The sequence below is a fragment of the Octopus bimaculoides genome, chromosome 1, assembly GCF_046866305.1.
Source record: "Octopus bimaculoides isolate indiv1 chromosome 1, ASM4686630v1, whole genome shotgun sequence".
Lineage (NCBI taxonomy): Eukaryota > Metazoa > Mollusca > Cephalopoda > Octopoda > Octopodidae > Octopus > Octopus bimaculoides.
This window is the reverse complement of record NC_142928.1, coordinates 196,332,338-196,346,780: the sequence shown is the minus strand read 5'-3', so window position 1 is coordinate 196,346,780 and position 14,443 is coordinate 196,332,338. Positions and strand designations below refer to the sequence as shown.

The window sequence follows — 14,443 nt, the reverse complement described above, 5'->3', positions numbered from 1 at the left end:
GGCCATAGTGGCAGCAATGAAGAAGAACCAACAAGTGTGTGAAGCCATTTTCTGTTTCCATGTGGCAGTTAATGTGTTGTCTGCTAACAAACATTTAGCCCATGCCTACCTCTTCAGTGAGGTTGGTCACTTTCTTACAAGCACTCGGGCCTCCTCTCTCGAATGAAAATAACCTTTCAAAAGTCCCAAGATGTTCTGAAAATTTCCATGGTTGTCACTCTTCCTCTCCTGGCTACTCATCAATCGAGATCCCTTAATGGATTCAGCCAGTCACTGGGAGTCCACCCTTGACGCTTCCGTGGTCAGCTGTCACTGTGGGGTCTCTGTTCTCTGTCATGCAGGGCCGCAGGGTCACAGTGTTGTCACCTGTCCAGTCCTTGATGTTGTCTAACCAACATTTTCTCCGTCTGCCTCTCTTTCGTCCTCCCTTAACTTTACCCTGAAGAATGGTTCGGGACAGGAAGTTGTGGCAGGATACATAAGCGTACCAGGCAAGCTTTCACCTTTTTTACCTGCGCAAGGAGCGGTTCCTGTCTGCCAGCCTATTTCTTCACTTGCTGTTCATTTTGTGCTCTGTGTTGGGGATGTGTAGCAGCCTTCTGAAGCATTTGTGCTCAAATGCCTGGAGTCTTTGCTCTATATCACCTGTAAGAGTCCAGCTCTCACACCCATACAAAAGAATCAAATTCACCAGTGACTTGCACACTCAGTCTTCTTCTGACTACCACTCCCTTCCAAGAAATAAAACAGGAATCTATATATATAAAAATGAGAATGTGTGTCTGTCTGTCTGTCTGTGTGAATCCCTAAAACTCGAGAACTACGCAACCAATTTCATTCAAATTTTACACATGCCTTACTTACGGTTCCAGTTGTGTTTTAGTCAAATAAAATTATTAACTTCTTGCAGAGTTCGAGCACACGGCAACATAATATCTCCTCCACTATTTAAGTATTACGTATCAAAAGTGAAACAAAAACACTCGTGTCAAATACTTTCACTTTAAAAATGAAACTATTCCACTAACTGAAACAATCACATTTCAATACTGTAGTGACAGATACTTTCACAGAGAGAGAAAGAGAGAGAGAGAGAGAGATGTATATGTACACCATTTCGATACTGTAATGACAGATACTTTCAGAGAGAGAGAGAGAGAGAGAGATGTATATGTATACATATAGATGTACACGTATATGTATATATATATAGATCTATACATACATGTATATGTATACATATGTGTAGATGTATATATATATATATATAGATGTACATGTAATATGTACACATATATACATATATACATGCATACAGATATCTATACATATATACACCCATCACACACACATACACATGCACACAAACACACACATTAGTCATTTGTTTTCTTATCCAAAACTACGTCAAAAGTACTGAATGGATCTTTATGAAATTTGGAAATTATATCCTTTGCATAACGGCCATAACTCCCATGAAAATTCATATATTTTTGATGTTGATGAAATTTTAACCCGAACATAACAGATGAGCATTATTTAGAAAATGATGTCACACGTTATCGAGGCTACCATTCTTTCTGGATGTGCAAAAGGGGATGACGTCTTTATGCCAAGAATTCCTCTTACTCTATCAGGAGCAGACATTCCTTTTACATTCAGAAGACTACAATTCCCCCTTCGTGTGACTTTTGCCATGTCCATAAACAAATATCAGGGTCAAACACTGTCTGTTGCTGGTTTTCTCTTGGAAGAGCCCTGCTTCTCACATGGACAACTGTATGTTGGCTGCTCAAGAGTGGGCAGCAACAAAAAACCTATTTGTATATGCTCCACAAGGGAAAACAAGGAACATAGTTTACAATGAGGTGTTATAATCACAACAGCAAGAAAGTATGTACATGATCACCTTCTTTTACGAAACTTCATTGACTTTCATATATTTATATTGATATACATATATATACGTGTGTTTGGGTGCGTGTGTGTATATACATATCTATATATAAAGATGATGCGTAGTCTAGACGGCGTTTTTAGATTTCATTATTCTCTTTAACCCGGGCAACGCCGGGTATTTCTGCTAGTTATATATATATACATACACACATCCATATATACATATGCACACACACACACATACACACACACAAAACAGCTTTTTTGTTAAAGGTCACTTTGAGCATTAGGTGAAAGTGAGTGTGAATGTTGTAATATTGAAAAGGAATTTCAAATTAGTTTCTCATTTAAATAGCAATTAAGGTCTTAACTACAGTAGTCTGATAATAATTAATTAAAAATGCTTAGCTAATTTGCTTCCATAAAGTTAATGATGAGCAGTGTCATATTACCGTATATGGAATATGCGTTTGGGACATAATTATTTCACAAATTTAATTAAACTTTTTTTTTATTCATTTCAGTTATATTTTTGCTAAAACTTTAATTATTTTAATGATGTATTTTTCTCTCTTTCTCTTTTGCTTTTTGTAGGACGCAAATTTTTCCGTAAAAATGATCGCAAATTAGCTGAAAGCCGAGAATTGGAATTACACAAATTTGTAAAAGAGATTTTGTTGATGCATCCACAGGTTAGTGATGTTGTTGTTGTTGTTGTTTAGCTCTTGCTCAGTTTTGGCAGCAGATCTTGTCTACCCTCCCATTGTGGTGTGGATTGGCTGGGCTTTGGGTGGTGTATCCAAAGGCTTGAAGTTCATTAACCAGATGTACCTCTGATGGTAGCAATTAGATACTTTTTCTTTCTCTTGCTGGATACTGCTGGCTGGTGGACTGTATGCAGTTTCTCACAGAGGCACTATTGTCAATTATGGGTTCAGGTGGGTCCCTATTAGTGATGCTTTATGTGGCTAAGTAAGCCATTTCATTGATCCCAGAATCCCCAATCTCTGTCCCTGCACCTGAAGAAGTGAATATATTTTTCCCTTGAAGTCATTGGTTGTCTTGTCTGTGTAGTGACTTATGATGCCATCAGGTTGTGCGTGGATGCTGACAGCTCTATAAAGAAGCACTGATCTCTTAAAGTGGATGGAACCTGTGGAAAAGGAGAACCCAAGAAGATGTGGGACAAAGTACTGAAGGACAGCCTAAGGATGCTGAACCTTTCAGGCAAGATCACAAAGGCCTGAGATACCTGGGGCCTTGCTGTACTCAGGAAGACCTGTACTCCACTGCAGGAGTATTAAAACCACTTCCCCTGGTGAAGAGGATGGATCTGCAAGAGTCCTGTACAGGTGCTGTGTAAAAAGCTCTCAAGCACCTGGCACACTCTGTGAAGTGTTTGGTGTTGGGGAACGGCATCGAACCGGAGAAACCAAGTGAAATCAGACATGGAGTCTGGTGCAGCTGTTCAGCTCGACAGTTCTGGTCAAACCCTCCAACCCATGCCAGCATGGAAAACAGATGTTAAATGATAGATGGACAGAAAGGTAGAGAGGTAAGTAGAAAATATGCTCGGAGTTGGTGCTTATATTTGACAGCAATTTTGAATCCGTAATGTATATTTGATGAAAGCTGAGAAACGATAAAGTATATTGTTGAAGGAGTGGACTGTTAATAACGGTGCCAGTAGAATAAAGCTGGTGTTTGATTCTTAGAGAAATAATGGGGGAACAAGATTGTGAGATATTTCCTGAATAAATCTACAAATTTAATGATCACCTCTGCTTGTGAGTCAACAAGGAGGAGTATGGTTGGACAGTTATTTTGGGGATTAAAAAATAACTGTCCAACCGTGGCCGTTGCCAGTACTGTCTGACTGGCCCTTGTGCCAGTGGCACATAAAAGCACCCACTACACTCTCAGAATGGTTGGCGTTAGGAAGGGCATCCAGCTGTAGAAACCTTGCCAGATCAGATTGGGGCCTGGTGCAGCCTTCTGGCTCGCCGGCCCTCTGTCAAACCGTCCAACCCATGCCAGCAGGGAAAGCGGACGTTAAACGATGATGATGATGATATTCACACATGACAAATACTTAAACATAAACCTGGAAGTGTATAAAAATGCTACAGGATCGTGTATGTGTCTATGTATACAACTCACTCACCCATCCATGCACACGTGCGTGTGTGTGTGTGTGTGTGTGTGTGTGTGTCATGTGGTGGTTGTAAATGAGCATCACCGACATACAAGTGGTGTTGCTTGTTTCCAGTCTGCTGTGGAAAAGTTGTCTGTCCAGGTATGGGGAGACATATGAGGGTTGGCAACAGGAAAAGCATCCGGACATGGAAAATTTGTCTGATCCATGCAAGCATAGAAAAATGGATGTTAAATGATGATGATGATGATGATGATGCCATCAAAGTGGATTGATGAAACTTTGTCAATTTCAATGAGGATTCGTTTGTTTAATGAACCTCATTAACTGCTCATTAATGAACTTAATTAGCTGCTCTCTGACTTTGTGTCTAAGTGACTGAGTATTCCACAGACAAGTGAAGGCATGTGGCCTTAGTGGTTTGGATATTTGGCTCAAGATTGTGTGGTTGTGGGTTTGATACTTAGCAGTGTGTTGTGTTCTTGAGCAAGGCACTTCATTTCACATTGCTCCACTCAGCTGGTAAAAACGAGTGGTACCTGCAATTCAAAAGGGGCCATCCTTGTCACATTTAGTGTGTCATACAATTTGGAAGACCTGCCACAAGCATCACCCCTGGAAATGTGATATTGGGCATTAAGAATTTCTTCCCCCCCCCCCCCGGGGCCAGACTGTTAATTGAGAGTTCTACTGTGACGTTTTGAAGCATTCGAAGGAGGTTATTTGGTGAAAACGACCGGATCAGTGGAGCACAAACTGATTGGATTCTTCATTTGAGTTCTCATCACTTGTGAGTTTCTCACCAAAAACCACCATGGTATCACTTCCACACCCACCCTTATTTGCCAGATTTAGCATCTGTGGACTTCCATTTCTTCCCCAAGATGAAAATACAGCTCAAAGGTTGCTGTTTTAACGCCGTTGTTGAGATTCAGAGTGAGGAATCACAGAAGGTCCTTGACTTGCTTAACCCTTTCGTTACTGTATTTCTGTAGAGATGCTCTGTGTTTCTTTCAATTAATTCTAAATAAAACAAAGAATTTAGTAAAATAACTTCGTTATCATTCAGCTAGTGTTAGGAACATAAATTGTGACTAAGGTTTGGTGGAAGATTTTAATTCAAGACTTATGAAAACAAGACAAATTGACCAATGAAGTAATAAACCGTTTCCCTGGACAATGAAACGTGAGGCCATTCCACCCCACTATGATTTGAAGAGAAGAAAGGGTTTAATTTGACATTTTGACAACGTTATTGAACACAACACACACCTGAAGAAGGTTGCAGGATAGAACTGCCTAAACAGCGTAACTATGGCAACCAAGATGAGAGCAGTAAGCCATGCATAATGATAATTCCACAGAAATTCAGAAAATTTTTTGCTTTGAGTCCACCTTGGTTACAGGCATTCTGGTTCTTGTAAACTATAATAGCAAAGGAAATAACTGTCATTCAGTAACGGGTTTGTGATTGAAATAATATAACTTGTGTCTTGGGAGGATCATTATACCAATAATACACACACACACACATGCACTGGTTCTATTTCACTTCTTTTATTAGTCAGTAGGTTAATCATTTAACCAATTAACTGATGGTTTAATTGTTTTCAGATAATCAATCATCTTAGTTCATCAGTCCTTTATTAGTCATAACCTCATCAATGACATGCCCCACCCTACCCCCACCTTCCCTACTCCATGTCTGTCTAAGGTGACTCTGACAAACCTAGCTGATTGATGGACGGAATTATTAATCAAACAATTATTTAGTTAATTGGTTAAAGGCTTAACTAGTTGACTGATAATGATAATAATGATGATAATAAAAGAAGTTAAACAGAACCAGTGTGGGTGTGTTTATTATTGGCATAGTGACCCTCCCAAGATACAACAAAATCTGTTTCAACACACGAGTTCATATCAAGAATCTTGCCAACCAAATCCCAAACTGAAAGACTATAACTTGGTGTTCCTAAAATATCTCAGCATATTCTATTCACAGAAGCCATTCTAAGCATCAGGCGTAGAACTAAAAATATAGCAGAAAGGTGTGTAGACAGGTCTCCAGGTAAAGTGTTGTTACTATAAATAAACCTAGCCACTCCTTTCTATCTTCATTTTATAGAGACAAGGAATGTTATTGCCTCCTCCCCCTCCATTTATTTTCTACACAAATATTTTTCTCTTCTTCTTCTTTGTATATTTGTTTTCATTTTTTAAAAATCCGTTTTCGGCAGCTGTTTGGGCCGATTCTTTGGGTTTAACCCCAACCAACCAACCAACTCACTGCTTCTTACGTCAAGACTCTCTTCTGCAATTGCAGACACTAATTAGTAGCAGAATAAAACTACGATAGGGGGTAGGGATTGGGGGAGTTTCCCTGTACGTTTGCTGCTCACTTCTGTGAAAACATAAGGTATGAATAGATGAGTTGGAGAGCAGAGATATGTTAGTTGTTGAGCACAACTCAGTTTTAATATGTTGAGTGTTGAATCTCACTCAGTCTAAATGTGTGGATTATTGAGTCTGACTTAGTTTCACCTTTTGTTACCATATTTCTGTAGAGATGCTCTGTGTTCCTTTCAATTAATTTTAAATATAACAAAGAATTTAGTAAAATAACTTTGTTATCATTAATCTAGTGTTAGGAACATAAATTGTGACTAAGGTTTGGTGGAAGATTTTAATTCAGAACTTATGAAAACAAGATATTTGTACTACATAACCAGATCCGGTTTCAGCCAGGTTGGTATCGCAAGGGTTAAGAATTGTTTCTCTATTATATATTTTAACCCTTCTATTACCATATTCCTGTTGAGATGCTCTGTGTTTCTTTAAATATAACAAAGAATTTAGTAAAATAACTTAGTTGTCATTAAGCTAGTGTTAGGAACATAAATTGTGACTAAGGTTTGGTGGAAGATTTTAATTCAGAACTTATGAAAACAAGATATTTGTACTACATAACCAGATCCGGTTTCAGCCAGGTTGGTATCGCAAGGGTTAAGAATTGTTTCTCTATTATATATTTTAACCCTTCTATTACCATATTCCTGTTGAGATGCTCTGTGTTTCTTTAAATATAACAAAGAATTTAGTAAAATAACTTAGTTGTCATTAAGCTAGTGTTAGGAACATAAATTGTGACTTAGGTTTGGTGGAAGATCTTGAGAACTGCAGAGCCAGAGACGGTTTCAGCCGAGTTGGTATCAAAAGGGTTAAACCTGTTGGTGTTGAGCCTAATTTAATGTATTATTATAATAAAGCCCATTGTTTTCTTAGGCAAGTTACATCACTCTGCTGCTGCATCAAATATTGTTTCCATTTTGGCTTCTTTCTTTTTTGAACACTTCAGTTTCCTTGCATTAAAAAACTCCTCCATTGATTCTTTCATTTTTGGAAACTGGTCCCTTTCCATATCATCAGATTCTTCCAAATGTATTTACGGATCAGCATTGCTCTGTACTGTTTATATCTGACACAGAACACCACCATAAGAACTTGCTAGAAATAACAACCAAATTACACTGATTAGTCTCCATCTTCCATTCTGGTTTGGATTGGACAGTTTGACAAGATCCAGTGAGCCAGAGGGGTGGACTCCAATGTCTGCTTTGGCACAGTTTCTCTAGTTGGGTGCCCTTCCTGCAGTGTGTAGTGGATGGCACCAGCATTAGTGAGCTCACCAGGTGGATCAAGGGATAAGACCCCATTGACAGAATGGTGGGAGGCGGCTTTGTGCTCGATGTTGCGGGGATGGGAATGGGTGCCCTGCTGTTGGGGGAAGTATATGCCTACCTCAGCAAGAAAGGAGGGTGGCGATGAGGTATCAGGATGTCCGAGCGAGGTAGAAGGTGGATGGAGAGGGAAGGGGGAGGATGGTTGGGTGAATGACAGATGGGAGAGGTGAATGGGTGGAGGAGTGGGCAATGATGAAAGAAAATAAGAGAGGAGGAGGAGGTTAAAGGGTGAAACATATAAAAATGGGGATGGGGAGCAAGAGGAGAATAAAACCCATAGACAAATGAGAAATGGATGACAGGATGACATGTGGAGTAGAGAACAGATGCACACGGACAGAGCTGGAGGTCAGAGACACATAGGGGTGGATATAGTGACAAACAAAATTGGGTGTTCCCATTGATGGCAGAAATGGGATGGGGTATTCAGTAAATAATAAAATTGTAAGGAATGATGAATAGGGAGAGGGCAAGGGAAGTGGTTCCAAGGAGGGGAAGCAAGCTTCTTACCAAACAGCCGCACCTTCCCCTATTCATTGTATCTATTTTATTGAAGAATATCAATTCTGGCACCATTTCTACTGATTTGTTTGATTTTTCTTGTTTTAGATGTCCAGTAGTCCAGTTATTGTTGAGTTCTTTGAAGCCCGTTCGCATGACCCAATTCCACCGATGAGAGAACCTTTGGAAACCACAGACTTCTATGAGATGGATGAATATGATGCCTACACATGAACAACATACAAGACACTCTCTGCTGTTGATGTACATAAAACAAGGAACAGACCTGGCTCTAGCTGCTATTGCTACTAAAAATTCGGTACGGTTCTAAAGAAGACGTGAAAAACTGTTGAATTCAGTTTATTATTATTTTTTTTTTTGTATACATATAATAATAATAATAATAATATTGTTTTTGTTGTTATCCTTTTTGTTTTTTTTTTTTAATCTTAAGATCTGAGAAAAATATCTCTATGAATTTCTCTAAACAAGAGAAAATTGTGTGTATATACAAACATATATACATACATTTATACATAGAGTAAAAGAATTGAAATCTTATTTGTCTTCTTTGGTGACTTTGTTTTTTTAACCTTTGAAATCTGGTTTGTCAACTATTGTAAACATCATTAAAATATCTTCATTGCTCTCATCCATCACCATCAGCATCCTCATCAGCTGTAACGGAAACAACTGGTCAACACCACTGTAAGGGAATTTCACCAAATGTTGTCTGAAGGGAAGTCACCTTCACTAAACCTACTAACCCCCCCCCCCCCAATCCATGCACCCAAATGTGTTTTGTCTTCACTTTGAATCTTTGTATTTATAAAACGACATCCAGTTAATGTCTATCATTTTGTGATTGCACTCTTCTTGTATGTTAACTTTAAACTAATCGAGTGAGAGTGTACGTATATATGTGTGAGTGTGAGTGACATGGTCAAACCAGACAATCTTGATGTCTTGTTTTCTTTTTTTTGTTGTTTTATTTCTGACAGAAGATATTAATTTTCTTCTTTTGTTCCTCTTTATTTTCCTTGTTCCTTTCTCCAGGAATCTTCCGACTGAGAGAAGATATTTTATTCCACTTTCATCTCCGCTGTCTTCTACTTCTGCTGCTCTTCTCAGTATCTCTTAAACCACCTCCTACACACACACACACACATCCCTACCAATGTTTCCAATTTATTCCAACCTCAAGCATTTTCTGATAAATTAATAATTGTTGTGGAATTTAAAAAAACAAAAACAAAATAGGAATTCCCCCCCCCCTCAAATTACCAATATTCACTGCCTGACTGTCAAATCCTCAATAGGTAATATTTATTAATTGTCAGCTGCCATCACAATAAACCAAAATATTGCAACATATTCTTTCTTTCACCTTTTAATTACTTTCAATTCAAACAATAATTGCCGAATATTGTTGACGAAAAATACAGCAACAATATAAAACAAACAGAATAAATTAAATCTGTAATTACTGCTGTTGTTAATTAATTAAATCTGTGTTCGTTGATCTTATTTCTAACACGTTGTTAGTAAAAACAAAAAGTGAGTTTGAATGACTCATCACTATAGCAACAGGCAGTGACTCATCTGCATAGCAATTGAGATGCATAAAGTCAACTCACCAAGTTTTTAAAAAAGTAATACCACTCTATTGTGTTCATAGAAAAAAAGATGAATGACTAAAATCTAAGCCGATAGAAAATCCCCACAGACAAACTCAGACCTGGTTCTTGTCCCCCCCCCCCCCTTCTCGCTCAACACTGTTCTCACCCATTTTCTCTATAGATCCGTTCACACCCCACCCTCACCCAACGTATTAATAAAGTCTTCCTTAGTACGAAAGATTCTCTGAAGGTTACTGAATAATCTTATCAACTATCAACAGACTCTTTTTTTTTTCCCTTTAACATTTGTTTTGTCCAACAAATAAACTCAGACATCACCCCCCCCCCCCACTGGAAAATTTCAGTTTTTTTTTTTTCTTCTTATTTTGTCTTCAAAATGTTTGGGGTAGGTGGAGGGAAGGGTTAAAGTTTATTGATTTCTTTATATCTTTCAATGTCTTGATTCCTGCAACTAATTGTTCCATTAAAATATTTATTGGAAACTCTGAAAAATATTCCAGCTCCACCAAAATTGTGGAAAAACAACCGAAAACCTTTTTTGCTTAGAATTCGTCATTCTTAAGTCTGTTAATCTCTCAGAAAATTATGTCTTGTTTATTTGCTCCTACAATCGTTATTGGCATCAAGCAGAAGGAATTATTACTGAGAATCTCTACCAAAATGTTTAGATTTTTCCAGAACCAAAACAAAACTTGAGGAATTTCTGTAAAATAAAATCTCAGTATTTGGAATTTTGTTTGATAAAGTTTTTCAGTATTTTCTCACAAAAGAACAACCATTTTCCAAACAAACAAAATAGAAAAAAATCTTTTTTTTTTCCATTTCCTTGAATATTTGTTTTATACAAAATATTTTTCTGTATTTTGGGAAGGTCATGACCCCTACAATATTTCACTATTCTATATTTACTTTTTAAAAAAAATATTCTTTCAGTTTTAATGCCCCCCCCCCCCTCTCCTTTGGCTAAAATCAAAAGTGTTTAGTTTAGCAATCATATATAATGTATGCATGCATCTATAACACCGTGTGGTTGCTAAGCAATCAAAGCAGCATTATATATCTATGCACTCCCTTCACTTATGACCCCGGCAAGGGCTGATGGATGGGTGCCACACCAATTTCATTTGCCTTGGTTTTCCTGTTCCTATGAAATCAGTCATAGTAGAACTAAAAGAATTGTTGTTCCTCCAGAATATTCTGGTCCTTTTCCTCAAATTGTCCCTAATAGAGAATCCAGGCTATTTTTTCATACACAAGTGATGACTTAAAGTGTTTCACAAGACTTTTTACTTTTGTCGACTCTCAAAGCCATTCGTACAATTCTGCTGCAGCATTTCATTGGTCTAAGCCCGAGATTCCCACTGGTGGGGCATGGTAGTATTTTGGTGAGGCATGCGTAGGGTTAAGTTGAATTTATACCTTCTGTACACAATGTTTAGTATACCAATAAGAGAAAGGAGGCAATTCGAGAATGACTTATAAAATTTGACACTTTAGAGACAACAGATCGTTTTCATCTGTTCATAAGATCTGATGTCTCTAAAGAGGAAATAAAGATTATTTCCTTTGATTTTAGTGGTTATGTGCAAAACATGGAGGTAATTACAAATGTGTTTCCTACACCTTTTTTTTTACGTTTGTTGCACTATTTTTTTTAAATTCTGTGTCCGAGTAACATTGTCAACATTGACCATAGTTTGAATAACAAAAATTAGATATCACAAGCAGAGGCATCAGGAGTTTAGAAATGATTCGGTGGGGCAGGGCCAAAAATCGGTTGGGAACCATTGGTCTAAGCATTTAAGAATTACCTTTGAATTTATTGAGTCTGACCAATATATTTTTCTTTGATTAGCATTCAGTAATATCAATGTATTTAACATTTTCTATCGCGTCAATTTCCTTTTTATCACAATGGTCACTGTTAATTGGTGACCATAGATATTTAAGGGATGGTCTTAGTTCCATTCAAAATGACCCTCAGCTGCTGCTGCCTTTAATCAACATTACTTGGCACCAACCATTGCAGATTCCAATAAACCCAGAACTATATGAGAAGAGCCAACCAAAGTCTCTAGTTTAATATTTAATTAAGAAAAAACATTGCAAACCTGTTTGGAACTGTGAAGTTATTCTTTATAATTCATGCAAGGAACACGATTTGAAGGTCTAGAAATCTTGCATTGAGAATTCAAAACAACTTTTATTTTCCAAGAGATTCTTATGCTAAATCTACCTGAAAAACTGTTGTCTTTAAAATTGTTTCAAGATCAACGTACAGATAGATATATATATAAAGGTTATTTACAATGTCAACCCATCTGATATTACGAATTAGTTCATTCATAACATTTCTTTGATAGAAACACTTTCATCAGATCTCTGCTGTCATCTCACACATATTTCTCTTGCATTTAAATCTTTCTTCATTTCTTAGGCTTTTCTGTCAGGAATTTTGTCCGTTTTACTTCTCAACATTGACTGCCAACACTGGTGACCCTAATTTTTTTTAATTAACCTTTTTTATGTACGACTAATGAATGTGTTTGTTGCTTTAGCTGTTTTATTTCTCCAACTGTGACATTATGGCCCAGGAAGTTTCATTAATCCTCGATGCCATATCATTTCAAGAGTTGCCATTATTGGTAACTCTCTAGATTATGAAGTTCTTGGATTTAGCCTGTTTGCCATTATTTTACTGTTATCTCTTCTGTGAAGAGGATCCTAACCATCAATCACTGGTATTTTGGGGTTTGATGCCTGCCAACCAACATCCTGTCCCCCCCTCCACAATGTCGACTGATCTGGTATCAGTGAGAATCAGCAGAAGTGTTTAAGCTTCACCCCAAATCAGTGATTGAAGCACCAACTTCTTCAGATTGACTCTGAAAACCCTCTTTATCAGTAAAATATCTTTATTAACATAATGGTGACAAAAAGCTGGAACAGACGAACTGTTTCCAGTCAAAGAACTGAAAAATGGGGTCAAAATTATTTTTGCCAATTCCAGCCATCAACAGGAGAAATATAAACAAGCATTTTGTTGTTTCATAAATTTTAGAGTTTCAGCTGGAATATTTAATCAAAATCGTTCATCTTCTCTCAACCTGCAACAGCATTTGATTGATATCAAATACATGTTAATTAATTGTCATGTTGATTAGTGTCAACAAAGATTTTCAAGTCATAAATTGGAGATTCTAGCATTGAAACTCCAATATTTCTTTCTAGATTGAAACTAAATTCAATTCCAATTTGGATTTCCAAAATTCTGAAATTCTTGAATGAAAAATATCATCAAGAAAGATTCAAACATTGATTGGTTTGAACCAAATCCACCCCCAATCAAAATGTATTTACACTAGCCCCTCTATAATATGTAGATATATAGATAATAATGATATTTTCTCAAAACGTTTCACTACAAATTAACCAATGGACATTTCTATATTTCTATTAAAGATTTAAGCAAAATGGAATTTTTAAACTAATGACTATTCTTAGTTGATTGATTTTTCTGAATATTGATATAGACGCATTACTCTGTGTGTGTGTGTGTGAGAGAGAGAGAGAGACAGAAACATGGGACCTTACTTACAAGATATTTAAATATATAATCAAGACATTGTCAAATGATCAGAGGCGTGTAACTTTAAAATGAAATAAATAAATCCAGTAGAGTTACCTATAAAAATCACACATCTCTGAGGATTTGACAAAGACTTAGTTGTATGTAAGTTACATTAATGCCTTGTGTTAATGAAACATGTCAGCTGGTGGAAGTAAATATTTTATAAACAATTTCTCAAGTTCTGGTGTGTGTAAACACGTGTTTGTTAGTTTTATGTTCTTTTTACCATTGCTAGTATGGAAAAACAGTTGTACAGTGGAAGTGGAGCATGACACCCGGGTACATAAGGGTGGGATTGACTTCTTGTATTTCGATTCTCTTTTGCTGAGGAAATGGTTATATGAGAATGTAAAAGTATTAGAACGAGTGGACAAACGAACGATTCAAAATATTTAATAGATTGTTTACTGTCATTGCTTCTGAATTGTGTATGTATATATATGCATGTATATATATTGAGGTATACATGTGTGTGTATATATATATATATATGTGTGTGTATATGTATGTATGAATGCATATGTCTATATATATATATATATATATATATATGTATGTATGAATGCATATGTCTATATATATATATATATATATATATATGTATGTATATACTATGTCTATATATATATATATACTATGTCCGTTCTGATGTGAAGAGTTACATGTATACAATTTCAGATGAAGCTGAAACTCAATCCTTTTTAGTAGAATGTATTATGTTTGTTTGTTTGTTTGTTAAACTTTTACAAGGAAAAGGTTGACAGTGACTTTGAAGTTTCAGCTAGCTAAGCCATCATCTCATTGATGTCAACCTTCAGCCTTTTCTTTGTAAAAATTAATACACACACACACACATATATATATATATATGAAG

The 14,443-nt window shown here is 36.7% G+C and overlaps 1 protein-coding gene across 1 annotated transcript in view; it reads left to right on the top strand.

The window, feature by feature from the left end:
• LOC106881716 (SH3 and PX domain-containing protein 2B-like) overlaps positions 1-13,938 on the top strand; it is an 86,184-nt gene extending 72,246 nt beyond the window's left edge. Inside the window, exons 2-3 of the mRNA XM_052973917.2 lie at positions 2,494-2,591; positions 8,407-13,938. Coding sequence (XP_052829877.1) covers positions 2,494-2,591; positions 8,407-8,532 — 224 coding nt within the window. The 3' untranslated portion in view covers positions 8,533-13,938. The remainder of the gene's footprint in view (positions 1-2,493; positions 2,592-8,406) is intronic.
• Positions 13,939-14,443: the final 505 nt, after the last annotated feature.